We start from the raw sequence: 13,000 nt of genomic DNA, 5'->3' as shown, positions 1-13,000 counted from the left end.
GACACGACTGAGCGACTGAACTGAACTGAACTGATATTTGTATATTAATCACTTTTCTGTTTCTATATTTCTCAATTTTTTTAAGTTAAAAAAATACATTTATTTTCCTTAACTCACTGGTGGCTGGATATTCTATTGCCAGATATTTGAAAGCTGTCTTCTACAATGATCTAAAGCAATGCCTCTCAACTTTCTGAAGTCACAGAGGCACAGAGAAATGATCAGATTTGTCTGTGACATTGACTTACTGAATGAAGCCATAGACATCCAACCCCATAGGTTCTGACTAGTTTAGACTCCACTTCCTCCCTGGAACCTCAGAGACTGAACATCTCAAAACTTCTATAACTCAGTCACGAGACATCAGATTGGAAGCTCTGTTCTGTTATTTTGGTTTAATTTTAAAGAAGTCGAAGATTTTTTGCCTCCTAAGGCCTCATCCACCATCAAAGATTACATACAACTGCCAAGTTTCAAAAAGTACATTAGAGACCATCAATTAGATAAACAAAACTTCCCTTAAATCCTCGATCTGCTTCACAATGGGAGAAGAATCCCCATTGTTATGGAAGGAGAATGGAGGAGTTTGGTCTATCACATAATGATCCCAGAGACCCAAGTCAATGAGTTAACCTTAAAAAACTATTAAACTGCAATTTTAACTTTCCTCAACAAATCAAGGGAAAATATTACCAATGTGCTCTGAAGGTATCTCATTTCCTGAGTAAAGAGTCCTCAATAGGCACTGACTAGATACTTTTTGGCTTCCCTCATAGTTCAGTTGGTAAAGAATAAGTCTGCAATGCAGGAGACCCCAGTTCGATTCCTGGGTTAGGAAGATCCCCTGGAAAAGGGAAAGGCTACCCACTCCAGTATTCTGGCCTGGAGAATTCCATGGACTGTATAGTCCATAGGGTCACAAACATTGGGACACAACTGAGCGACTTTAACTTTCAGATACTTTTTAGAAGGGAAAATAAAACTTGAATACAGATATTAGCTATTTAATCAAATCAAATCGTGATACATTTGAAAAATAATCAAATGTATGTTATTTCATTTTAAATGGCCCCCAAAATATAGACAGTCTACATCTTTTGCTTGCAGAATTCCTTATACTAGCACATTCATAGGCTTTTTGAAAGCAAAAGTAGAAAATCAAAACCCACGATTAATTTAAAATACCTTAGCAAAATATCTCTTCCAAACAAGCTTCAAGTAAAATACAGCATGTGAGAACTTTCCTGAAGTTTACAGAAATGGTGTGTCTGTGCCACACAAACAGTTTAGTTCATAGTCATTTGCTTCTAGATATACGATCTTTTAAATTCATACTCTAAAATTTTAAGTAGTCAATTTATTAAAAAATCAGTAACATTTATTTTGTGCTCCCTGCACCAAGTCCACCCATTATGCGCCCAGAGACGGCCACTCACTGCTTGCTGCACTGGATCCATCGGTCTCCATCCTTCCCACAGTTGCCCTTCTCGGTGCCTTCCGTATTCAGCTTTTCATAACAGAATTTGTCAGACCCTGAAGCCTCTTTTGGAGACGAGCAAGAAAACAGAATTACTTTTAGTTTTTTTTTGTTATCCATAACCAGTACTGTGCCAGTAAATCTTAATAACTGTTGCTCCAGAAAAAGGAACAAATTCCTAATTTGTAGCACTTACCCATTTCCATGGTGTAAATCTCCACAGTGTAATACATGGCTAATTTTAAACTAAGAATGTGATGTCAATCAGCTTCTAAAATTCCTGAAAATTTCACCCATGGCTCTTGCAAGGTAAGACAGAACAGCTCAAACACACCGTTCTTTTTTAACTTGGGAGACAAATTTATTCCCAATTCTTATTGGTGGGTTTGAGGAGGGGAGGTAGGATTAATCATCAGCAGGAATTAGTGAAGTGACACCAAAAAAACTAATAAACATTCTTAACCCTGCTTTCTATTAGTATCAGGAAGCATTATAAAATCTGAGCTTGCTGAAATTTTGTTGGCACGTGGATTTTGATATTTCAACTTTTTTGAAAGACAAATATACCTCTATTATCTTTCCCTTGTCAAAACTGAACCATTGAAAGTAAATCTTTCAATTAAATGATATTTGCCAAACACTAAATCACTTGTGCATGAGTCTTAGTCCCCTTTGGGTGCCTTCTTTTCCTGGTAGGTGACCCAGTCTTTGCCAGCAAGACAGAGCCACTTCTCTCTCTTCCAGTCTGGACCTCATTAACTGAAATTCACTGGCAAGACAATGAAAATGTCAGGAAGAGAATATGTGTACTGACATGTAGGGAACATACTGAGAAAATGACCATGTTCCCAAAATGTATATCAGGAAGTACTTGTGTTTCACTTCAAACTGAGATAATCAATTACAGAATTAAAAAATAAAAATAAAAAAGCCTGGTACTTTCCTAGGGTAAAAGAATGGAAAGCTACCTTGAAGTGGTGAATGTTAAATCCAAGGTATAAAGAAAATTACCCAAGTGGATTGATAATAGGCATGACCACCGCACTCAACCCAATCTTAGCAAGTGGGTGTGCCAGCCGTTCTGTCACAGCCGCAATCACTGAATAGCACTGTTTGGTTCTGATGACAAGTCTTCAACGTCAGCAGGTGTTTGCTGTGGCTATGTGACTATGATTCACCATTCTCTTCAGCCTTTTCTAGTTTTTTTTTCTTGTTTTAATCACTCCCAATCAGCAAGACTGGCAGCAAAGAATACTAAGAGAAACCTGAGTGAGACCACCAAGCAGGAAACATGACCTACTTGTTCCCCAGATGTACTGACACTGGTTGTCCCGGGTCTTGCACTCCCCGTCGTAGCAGCGGCCCTGAGGGCAGAATGCATGTTGTAAGGTACAAGGAGCTGGTCCCATTTCCCCCCAGATTCTCACTGCAAGGTCTCCTTATCATTGTTTTAGACAAAGTTGGGTTTTTTGGGGTACCCTAGTATTTTCACAATGAAAATAAAACTCACAAACATCTTAAGAGACACAGAAGAATGAAAATTAAAATCTAAAACACAGAACAGACCTCACTGTACAGCTCAAGTCCAACTAATCATCTAAAATTTTATGGAAAACAAAAATGGGTGCATTTCTTTGAGTGACACCAAAATGATTTTTAGGTTTTTTTGTATGTGAATGGTTAGGTCATAACATAGCTTCAGGAAAAAAAAGCATTACCATATATTACCATATTTTCCCATAATAGGCTAAAATGATTAAAGATAGTTACAACTCCATAAGTTAGATCTCTAATTCTTCAGCCATTACTTTTTTTCCCCACACTCTCAATCTGGACAGTTTGCACCCAGAGATAAATATATTTAGTATTTTATATGATATGAAACAACTCTGAGTTAGAAGACCAATGCAATAATTTCCTGTTGTTTGAGCTGCAATTTGCCATCAAAATTACATTCATCCAAAAAAAAACCCTGAAAACTGAGCTTTTCACAAAATCCCAGTTAAAACCTGTGGCCCAGCATACCTGATTTTGATTGCATGCATATCCATCTTGCTTATGAAGATTTGGTGGGCACTGAAAAATATATTTTTAGTTAACATTCAATATGTGAAGTACTTTCAGATTATTTGCACAATACATTAAAGTGCAAAAAAATTTAAGGATGATTTTATTACTATTTGTAAATTGTGTGCTACACATCATTCATATCAGTAAAGTTTGAAATAAATGTAAAAAAAAATACAACTATAATTAGAAAAACACAAGTAAACAGCTAATCCAAATTTATTCTCCAGTCATTGGTAAAAATGAATCAATCAGTCAAAGCAGTGGGTGCTTCTTATGTTTGTTTTCCATGAGATGCACTAGAATAATTTACGTTCACTTGCCTACAAAGTTCAAAATAGAAGGGATTAAAATGGACAATGAAGGGAACAAGTCAGCTTGTTACACAGGAGTGGATACATTCAGGAACTAATTTACAAGACCTCGTTCAGCTCTATGAAAATGTCAGATCTGCATGTGACACCCATGACAGTCACCTCCATGCCACATTACTGAAAAAGAAATAACCAGCCCTTCAATAAAAGTGCTATATCTCCACTACATTTCTGACCTCTCAAACTATAGACTTGTTAAAACAACTGTGACGTGATAGTTCTTTCTTTTTCCAGGTCTATTTATCAAATAGTTTTTTTTTTAAAGTACATTTCAATTTTCCCTAACATTATCCTGGATAATTCATATTTTTACTCTCTCTTCATCTTATTTATCACATTTAAGAGAGCTAAAAAAAAAAAAAAGTTCAAGTCAAAGGCACTGCTACAGCATTCAAAACAAATACTAAAAGGGGAAAAAAAAAAAAACCCCACAGTTGCAGTAAGTGAATAAGAAACACAGCAATACCCTGTGAGGTCCTCCCTTGATTTTCACCTTCTCAGTAAATGACAGTCCCACTCTCCCAGTTGCCCAGGCCCCAAACCAGGGAGTCATCCTGTGTTCCTCTCTTTTATTCACACTCTCTTTCTAGTCCATCGACAAATCCTGGTAGCAATATCTTCAAATATAATTACAATCTGACCACTTTCCTCCATCTCCACTGCTAACAGCTGGTCAAACCCAAAACTATCTTCTCATCTAATGATGCAACCACCTCCAACTGATTTCCCTTCATCCCCTCTAGTCTCCTTATAGGTGACAGGGCTACTAGAGTGTCCCTTTAAAAACCTAAACCACATCATGTTGCTCTTCTGCTAATGGCTTCCCAGTCTACTCACTGGTCTTCCAAATTCGTGATCTGCTCCCTACCTGACCTCATCCCTACCTGACCTCACATGAATGTACTAGCCACGCTGTCAACCCATGGTCTTTGTTCTTGCTCTTCTTCCAAGCTTTCCCACAGATTTCCGCCCAGCTTGTTCTCTCAATTCTTTTAGGACTTTGCCTGAACATCAGCATCTCAGAGAAGCCTTCTTTAACTATGTCCTCCAAAACCATAAACTCCTCCCCCATTTTAGCATCCTCTGCTCCCCATTCACTGTTTTACTTATCACCAAACTTTCACCTATCTCTTTGCTCAGTCAGTTCAGTTGTTCAGTTGTATCCGACTCTTCACGACCCCAAGGACTGCAGCACGCCAGTCTTCCCTGTCCATCACCAAATTTCGGAGCTTGCTCAAACTCATGTCCATCAAGTCGGTGATGCCATCCAACCATCTCATCCTCTGTCGTCCCCTTCTCCTCCTGCCTTCAATCTTTCCCAGCATCAGGGTCTCTTCCAATGAGTCAGTTCTTTGTATAGGGTAGCCAAAGTATTGGAATTTCAACTTCAGCATCAGTCCTTCCAATGAATATTCAGGACTGATTTCCTTTAGGATTGACTGGTTTGATCTCCCTGAAGTCTAAGGGACTCTCAAGAGTCTTCTCCAACACCACAGTTCAAAAGCATAAAATGTTTGGCACTCAGCTTTCTTTATAGTTCAACTCTCACATCCATACATGACTACTGGAAAAACCATAGCTTTGACTAGATGGAAGTTGGTTGATAAAGTAATGTCTCTGCTTTTTAATATGCTGTCTAGGTTGGTCATAGCCTTTCTTCCAAGGACCAAGCATCTTTTAATTTCATGGCTGCAGTCACCATATGCAGTCATTTTGGAGCCCAAGAAAATAAAGTCTCTCACTGTTTCCATTGTTTCCCTATCTATTTGCTATCAAGTGATGGGACCAGATGCCGTGATCTTAGTTTTCTGAACGTTGAGTTTTAAGCCACTTTTTCACTCTCCTCTTTCACTTTTATCAAGAGGCTCTTTAGTTCTTCACTTTCTGCCATAAGGGTGGTATCTGCATATCTGAGATTATTGATATTTCTCCCAGCAATCTTTTTTTAAAACTAATTCATTAATTTTAATTGGAGGCTAATTACTTTACAATATTGTAGTGGTTTTTGCCTTACACTGACATGAATCAGCCACAGTGCTAATGTGTGTCTCCCGGCAACCTTGATTCCAGCTTGTGCTTCTTCCAGCCCGTCGTTCCGCATGATGTACTCTACATAGAAGTTAAATAAGCAGAGTGACAATATACAGCCTTGACGTGCACCTTTCCCGATTTGGAACCAGTCTGTTGTTCCATGTCCAGTTCTAACTGTTGCTTCTTGACATGCATTCAGATTTCTCAGGAGGCAGGTAAGGTGGTCTGGTATTCTCATCTCTTGAAGAATTTTCCACAGTTTGTTGTGATCCACACAGTCAAACGCTTTGTTTACTGCCCCCTTCCTAATGCAGTTTGTCTACTGCTCCCATCCTAATGCAAGCTCCATGCAGGCAGGGATTTTCTGTCCTTGCTCCCTCCCTGGCACCTAGAACAAAGCTGGGCTCAATTATTATTGAGAAGGTGCTCAATGACTAGTGACTGACTGAGAAAATAAATAAATGACCTGCACAGATACAATTATTTTATTCTGCAGTATCAAGCTGTTTATCAAGGTCACAACAGAAAGATAATAGAACTAATTTAGAATAGCTAAGAAGCAGTAACTTATCAAGGAACACATTGAGATTAAAGGAACTAGTTTAGAATTACTAAGAAGCAGTAACTTATCAAGGAACACATTGAGATTAAAGGCTTTGGTTCTACAGCTTTCTAAAGAACAACCAATTTTCATACCAGTTTTCATTCAACCTTATGGTAACTATTCAAAAGATGTAATTATCAGCGTGAGAACTTGGTTTACTGGACCAACTGCACAAAAACAGAGATTCCCTATGGTCTCTTTATTCATCCAAATCCACTCAAAACACCATCATTATCTTATTAATCAACTAACAGTAATTACTTACTCCAAGGTGAATGCAACCACACTGAACCAAAATGCAAAAGAAATGTCATTTGCTGAATACACACATCAGGGTCTAAACTTAACTTGTCATATTTGACTTTTGTGATGTTTCAACAAGAGAAAACTAGTAGGATTTGATAAAATTCAAAAAGCTCTCATAAACTGTCATAACTACATGGAAGAAGATTTCTAATCTATTTTCAGTTTAGGCTAATAAAAGCCAGTTGTTTAACACTGAAATGTTTAACAAAGGAAATTATCAAATGTCTATTGTTCTTTGGAGACATTTAAAATAGAAGAACCATAAATCTGTGTACTTCATTCTGCTTATGAGCAGAGCTCTGGATTTGATCTCTAAATGCCATTTGAGGGACTTCCCTGGTGGTTCAGTGGTTAAGAATCTGACTTCCAGTGCAGGGGAAAGTGAAAGTGAAAGTGAAGTCATGTCCGACTCTTTTCGACCCCGTGGACTGTAGCCTACCATGCTCCTCCGTCCATGGGATTTTCCAGGCAAGAGTACTGGAGTGGGTTGCCAGGGGACATGGGTTCAATCCCTGGTCTTGGAACTAAGATCCCACATACCACAGGGCAACTATGCCTGCATGTCTCAACTAGAGACACAGCCAAAAATAAAAATATATATAAAAAATAATACTGATAAATAAATGCCATTTTTACACTGTGCAGGAAGGTCCAACTGAGGCTAGCTTCCACAGTGCAACAGCCCTTAAATGTGCTTATTTTAAATTGTGTTATACTCCCATTTTGATGACATATTTTATAGTTTTTAACAAAACATATTTCCCATATCTTTCAAAAATATCTTTATTAAATCATCCAGATTGTTTGCCCAGAATGTCTCTCAGTTCCACGTCTTATTCTCTTTTAAATTGTGAATTTAAAAAGCAGCTCAGAAGCATCAGTAAATGCTAATATAAAAAATAAGCAGAAATATACTGTGAAATAAAAGCAATAAATACATAATGTCACCAAAAGTACTGATTTTCAGAGATGCACAGATTCTGAGACATCCCATTTTAATTATTATCAGTATCAATTAAATTCAAAGTTTCCTGCTTCTTTCAAAACAGAAGAATTACTGTGTGTTGGGGACCGGGGTGTGGTGGTATTTAACTCCCTCTCTTCCACTTATCTAGTTCAGGTTCCTTCTGGTCAGAGAAGGGAATTGTTACTAAAGGAACATGCTATTCTAATATGTCACTGAGCATTTAACAGTACAATTTTCATCTTGGGACATGAATTTAAAAGAATATTTTAAAAATTTAAATAAAATATTAGATTGAACAAGGACCCTTATTATAAAGGGTAAAGCCTATGACAATTCAGGAGGTAAAGGTTGAAATGGAAAAACTATGCTTTTATTCTTTGGCCCCCTGATGCGAAGAACTGACTCACTTGGAAAGAACCTGATGCTGGGAAAGATTGAAGGTGGGAGGCGAAGGGGACAACAGAGGATGAGATGGTTGGATGGCATCACCGACTTGATGCACATGAGTTTGAATAAACTCCAGGAGTTGGTGATGGACAGGGAGGCCTGGCGTGCTACAGTCCATGGGGTCGTGAAGAGTCAGACACGACTGAGCACTGAAATGAACTGATACTTTTAAAAGAACTGAACACACAAAACCAAAACCATATACGATGGATATAAAAACAGCCTCATTCTACAAAACTAAAATTATAACTCAGTGAAATAGTACATCAGAAATGTCATTATTCTTGTCATAAATCACAGAATCCACAGTTCTTATATACTGCCACTATATTATTTAAAAATTGCAAAGAACTCAATTTATGTATTTATATGTAAGGACAGATATGCATAAAAATCACAAAAGGATAGCCTGAATACAGTTCACTATACCATAACCTTTGTACTATATCCATTTGAATCAAGCCTCAGAATATATACATCAAAACCTTTCAAAAGGTTAATTAGGAAATTTTGTTTTCCTCTCATGTTTCTTTCCAGGGAGGAGAACTCAGTCTTATTCCAGTTACTCTCTGCTCCTGTGCTCACTTCTCCAAGCAGGTATAGCAATTGACAGGTTGATGGATAAACTTCAGAAGAATAACTCCGCATTCTGGCTCAGTTCTGCCATCTTCTCCTGCCTATTCACATAATTCATCCTCTCTCTACTGCTCCTCCATGGCATACAAGGCAAGGGCCACCTTTGCAAGGAGAGGTCATTCCAGGCCCAATCATGTCAATAATCTGTTACTACAGCCTAAATTCGGGATCTGTAAAGAGGCCCATTTAACCCTCACACTGAGCTATGACTTTCAACTTGGCTCTTTGCAATAACAAAAATAATATTTTAATTTCTAGCTATACTCTATCAGGAACCCCATGTAAATCACAATACCTGGCAATAGGTAATTCTGCTCTTGAGAAACTTACCCTAAGTTGCTAACTCCAAACAAGAAACATTCTTTAAAATGCATAGAGGGACTTCCCTGGTGGTCCAGTGGTTAAGACTCTGCCCTTCCAATGCAGGGAGGGGAGCAGGTTTGATCCCTGGTCAGGGAACTAAAAGCCCGTATGCCAGAAAAAAAAAAATTTTTTTTTAATGCAAAGAGATTTATAGCCCTATTAATGATAATAATGAAATGCTGCCAACAATCTAAATATTCACCACTGGATGTAGAAGTGACTGGTAAATCCACATGGTTGACTTTCATGCAACTGTAAAGGGAATATTTATAAAAACTGTATCATAGCATGGGAAAATGCTGTTGAAGTAACATCAGAATAAAATTGCAGGTAGGATGAAGTTGAAAATTCTTACCAAGCCCCTACGCCTGACTCCTGACTTCTTCCCTGAATCATTTCCACTATTTCCCAGCTATCCCTGCTTCCATTCCATCTCTTGAAGAAGCCATGCTTCCGTACGCACTGGGTTTCATTAATTTATTAGCCTTTCTAACCCAGCAGAATGCAAGCCTGGGAAGAGCAAGGAGTCGCCTATTTCGATTCCTCCCAAAGCCTGGCATTCAAAGCAGTGCTTGAGACACAGCAGGGGCTCCACAAATATTCATTTGAACGACAAAGACTTAAAACAACACGATGTAAATGTTTAAAAACATAAAAAGTAAAGAAGGAATGCCGAAAGGCAATCTTAATGATAATGCAATAATTTTAACATGAAGAAGATCATGCCAAGTGTGTGAGCCATGAAGCCAGTGCTTCATACATAAATGGAGAGAGATGGTGACAGACTGAGGACTTCTGCCCCCAATCCCACTTCAACTACAGCAGTGCTACGCTTTCAGATTTCTACACTGAGCTTCTGTCCAAAATTTTGTTAAAAGAAAGGGTTTTGTGGCTCAAAATAGTACCATTAGTGCTTTATCAGTGTGAGCCTACTGTTTTAGATGTGGGGACCAGAACATTGCTGATACATACAACTATACCAATTAATTGGATATAAGCAATAATAAAGCAAATTAATTATAAAGGGGAAATTTGGAAGATAACAGATTTTTTAGGCCCAATAAATATTCCTAAAATAAAAGCATAGTGGGAGCTAGAAACTACTAGAAAACAGAACAAAACAAAACCAAAAACCCCAAAAGAACCAAATCATATTCACACATGTAATTCAAATTGAAAGCATTATAATATGTATTTGCAAATAAGATGTATTACCTAAAACTCAGTTTGCCATACCTGGCCAGAGTCTCCAGTACAATATTCAGTAATATCACACCCATTCACAGCATCCCGACATTCATATCCTCGTGGCTGAAACTGCAAATCAAAACTCAATATTAGGAACCAGTATTAGTATTTCAAGAGTCAGTATTCTTGTATTCACCAGAAAGCATGACATCCTTTCATAACCACTGCCAAACTCTTTTTATGAATCGGCAAGGTAGTTTCAGAATAGAGATAATGCCCCAAAACCACTCTCTGTAGTAAATATGAATCATTAACCAAGGCATTAAATGTTCAGATTTCAAAATGTGCTATCTCAGCGTATTATGTTTGGAAAACACTGTGATAGCAATTATGTAAAGAAGACACACTGGTGTGGCTGATGACAACAGAACTAAACACTAAAATATAAATATAAACATTTAGGACCTCTCTTAAGGCTGATATACATACCCAATCTGCACTAATTTATCTATTAGCTTGGATACTAGTCTTGCTTTAGCTAAATATATACAATCAGATTTCAATTAATTCATATGCATTCCCTTCAGTGATGCCAGTGAATGACTGCTGAATACAAGACATTTTGTTTTCTAGGAGAGGGGTTGGTAAAAGATGAAGGAAAGAGTCCATCATTTTCAAGCAATTTATAATTTGATTGGGAACATAAGGCAAGAAAATCTAAGCTGGAATCTTGTAGAATACCACATGCCTAATACCCCTTTGGTATTGAATGAAGTTAAATCATATTATTTTCTGGTTTTAAAAAAATTAGGAATTTTATAGCATGAGAAAAACAAAGATTTTTAAAATGACTTTTTAAAAATTAACCAGAGGTTTCCAAAGATAGAACTATATTTCCACACAAACAAAAGGTGTGCATATACACATATAAACTTACATATATATATTATTTCCTTATCTGGCTCGTTTGCCTTTCTGCTGCTGCTGCTACTAAGTCGCTTCAGTCATGTCCGACTCTGTGCGACCCCATAGACGGCAGCCCACCAGGCTCCCCTGTCCCTGGGATTCTCCAGGCAAGAACACTGGAGTGGGTTGCCATTTCCTTCTCCAATGCATGAAAGTGAAAAGTGAAAGTGAAGTCGCTCAGTTGTGTCCAACTCTTATCGACCCCATGGACTGCAGCCTACCAGGCTCCTCCGTCCATGGGATTTTCCAGGCAAGAGTACTGGAGTGGGTTGCCATTGCCTTCCCATTTGTCTTTCTAAGGGATTTTAAAAATCAAATGTGAAAATATAAGGACTAGGTTTTATGCTCAGGCTTTAAAATAAATTAGGATGAGTTTTACAGAAAAAGTTTGTAAGTGGGACATATTATGAAAAAGACCACAGAAATTGTCCCTCTTCTATTCAACCATTTAACTTGGTTTTCACCCATGTTAGTAGGGCAATTGCCAATGTTTATTTTGGAAGGATTATAGGTATATTTTCTTAGGGAGGTACTGGAGAATAGGATTATTGGTTGTTGTTCAGTCACCCAGTCATGTCCAACTCTTTGCCACCCTATGGACTGCAGCACACCAGGCCTCTCTGTCCCTCACCATCTCCCAAAGTTTGCCCAAGTTCATGTCCATTGCATCAATGATGCCATCCAGCCATCTCATCCTCCGACACCCTCTTCTCCTTCTGCCTTCAATCTTTCCCAGCATCAGGGACATTTCCAGTGAGTCAGCTGTTCGCATCAGATAACCAAAATACTGGAGTTTCAACTTCAGTATTAGTCTTTTCAATGAGTATTCAGGGTTGATTTCCCTTAAGATTGACTAGTTTGATCTCCTTGCTGTCCAAGGGTTTGTTGGTAGTGAATTATAACAAAGATAATTGTAGTAACTCACAGAATTTGGGTAGATTTATTGATTCAATAAAATTGCTGGGCTAATACACAGTGTCCATCAACAAAAGTGTGGCAAGCTGTACAAATACTCAAGGTACACATTGCAATATTTGGCTAATATGTCATTGATAAGAGAGATGAAACTTTCAGAGAACTCACAAGACACGAGGTATTATTGCAGCAAGGCCCATCGCTGCAGTGGGCCCCATTGGAGAGAGAGCATTTCTTACAGCACAGTCCATAGCATTCCTAGAGAAAACACTTCATGTGAGTAAGTGAGGAAACCCACCCGCTGGTCATTCTATATTTTCTCCACATGTGACATGCATTATTCACAAGAGGAGATGTATATAATGGTAAGCAAATATTTTAGGAAAGAATTAATCATTTTAGTGGTAGATTCCTTCCTGCTATACTTCTCAGCAAAGTATGATCTTCTAAGAAAGGACTTCTGTACCAATGCTATGCTAAGTCACTTCAGTCGTGTCCGACTCTGTTCGACCCCATAGACGGCAGCCCACCAGGCTCCCCTGTCCCTGGGATTCTCCAGGCAAGAACACTGGAGTGGGTTGCCATTTCCTTCTCCAATGCATGAAAGTGAAAAGTGAAAGTGAAGTCGCTCAGTTGTGTCCAACTCTTATCGACCCCAC

General features: G+C 38.2%; 1 protein-coding gene across 6 annotated transcripts in view; it reads right to left on the bottom strand.

Moving 5' to 3' along the window:
• ADAM23 (ADAM metallopeptidase domain 23) overlaps positions 1-13,000 on the bottom strand; it is a 197,607-nt gene that overhangs the window by 34,800 nt on the left and 149,807 nt on the right. For all 6 annotated transcript variants that reach the window (XM_070770820.1, XM_070770825.1, XM_070770837.1 and 3 more), the window contains exons 17-21: positions 12,510-12,599; positions 10,509-10,589; positions 3,503-3,553; positions 2,778-2,841; positions 1,437-1,542 (exon numbers count right to left, since the gene is read on the bottom strand). In XM_070770820.1, coding sequence (XP_070626921.1) covers positions 1,437-1,542; positions 2,778-2,841; positions 3,503-3,553; positions 10,509-10,589; positions 12,510-12,599 — 392 coding nt within the window. The remainder of the gene's footprint in view (positions 1-1,436; positions 1,543-2,777; positions 2,842-3,502; positions 3,554-10,508; positions 10,590-12,509; positions 12,600-13,000) is intronic.

This window comes from Bos indicus, chromosome 2 (assembly GCF_029378745.1).
Source record: "Bos indicus isolate NIAB-ARS_2022 breed Sahiwal x Tharparkar chromosome 2, NIAB-ARS_B.indTharparkar_mat_pri_1.0, whole genome shotgun sequence".
NCBI lineage: Eukaryota > Metazoa > Chordata > Mammalia > Artiodactyla > Bovidae > Bos > Bos indicus.
The sequence above is the reverse complement of the archived record's forward strand: the minus strand, read 5'-3'. Positions and strand labels throughout refer to the sequence as shown.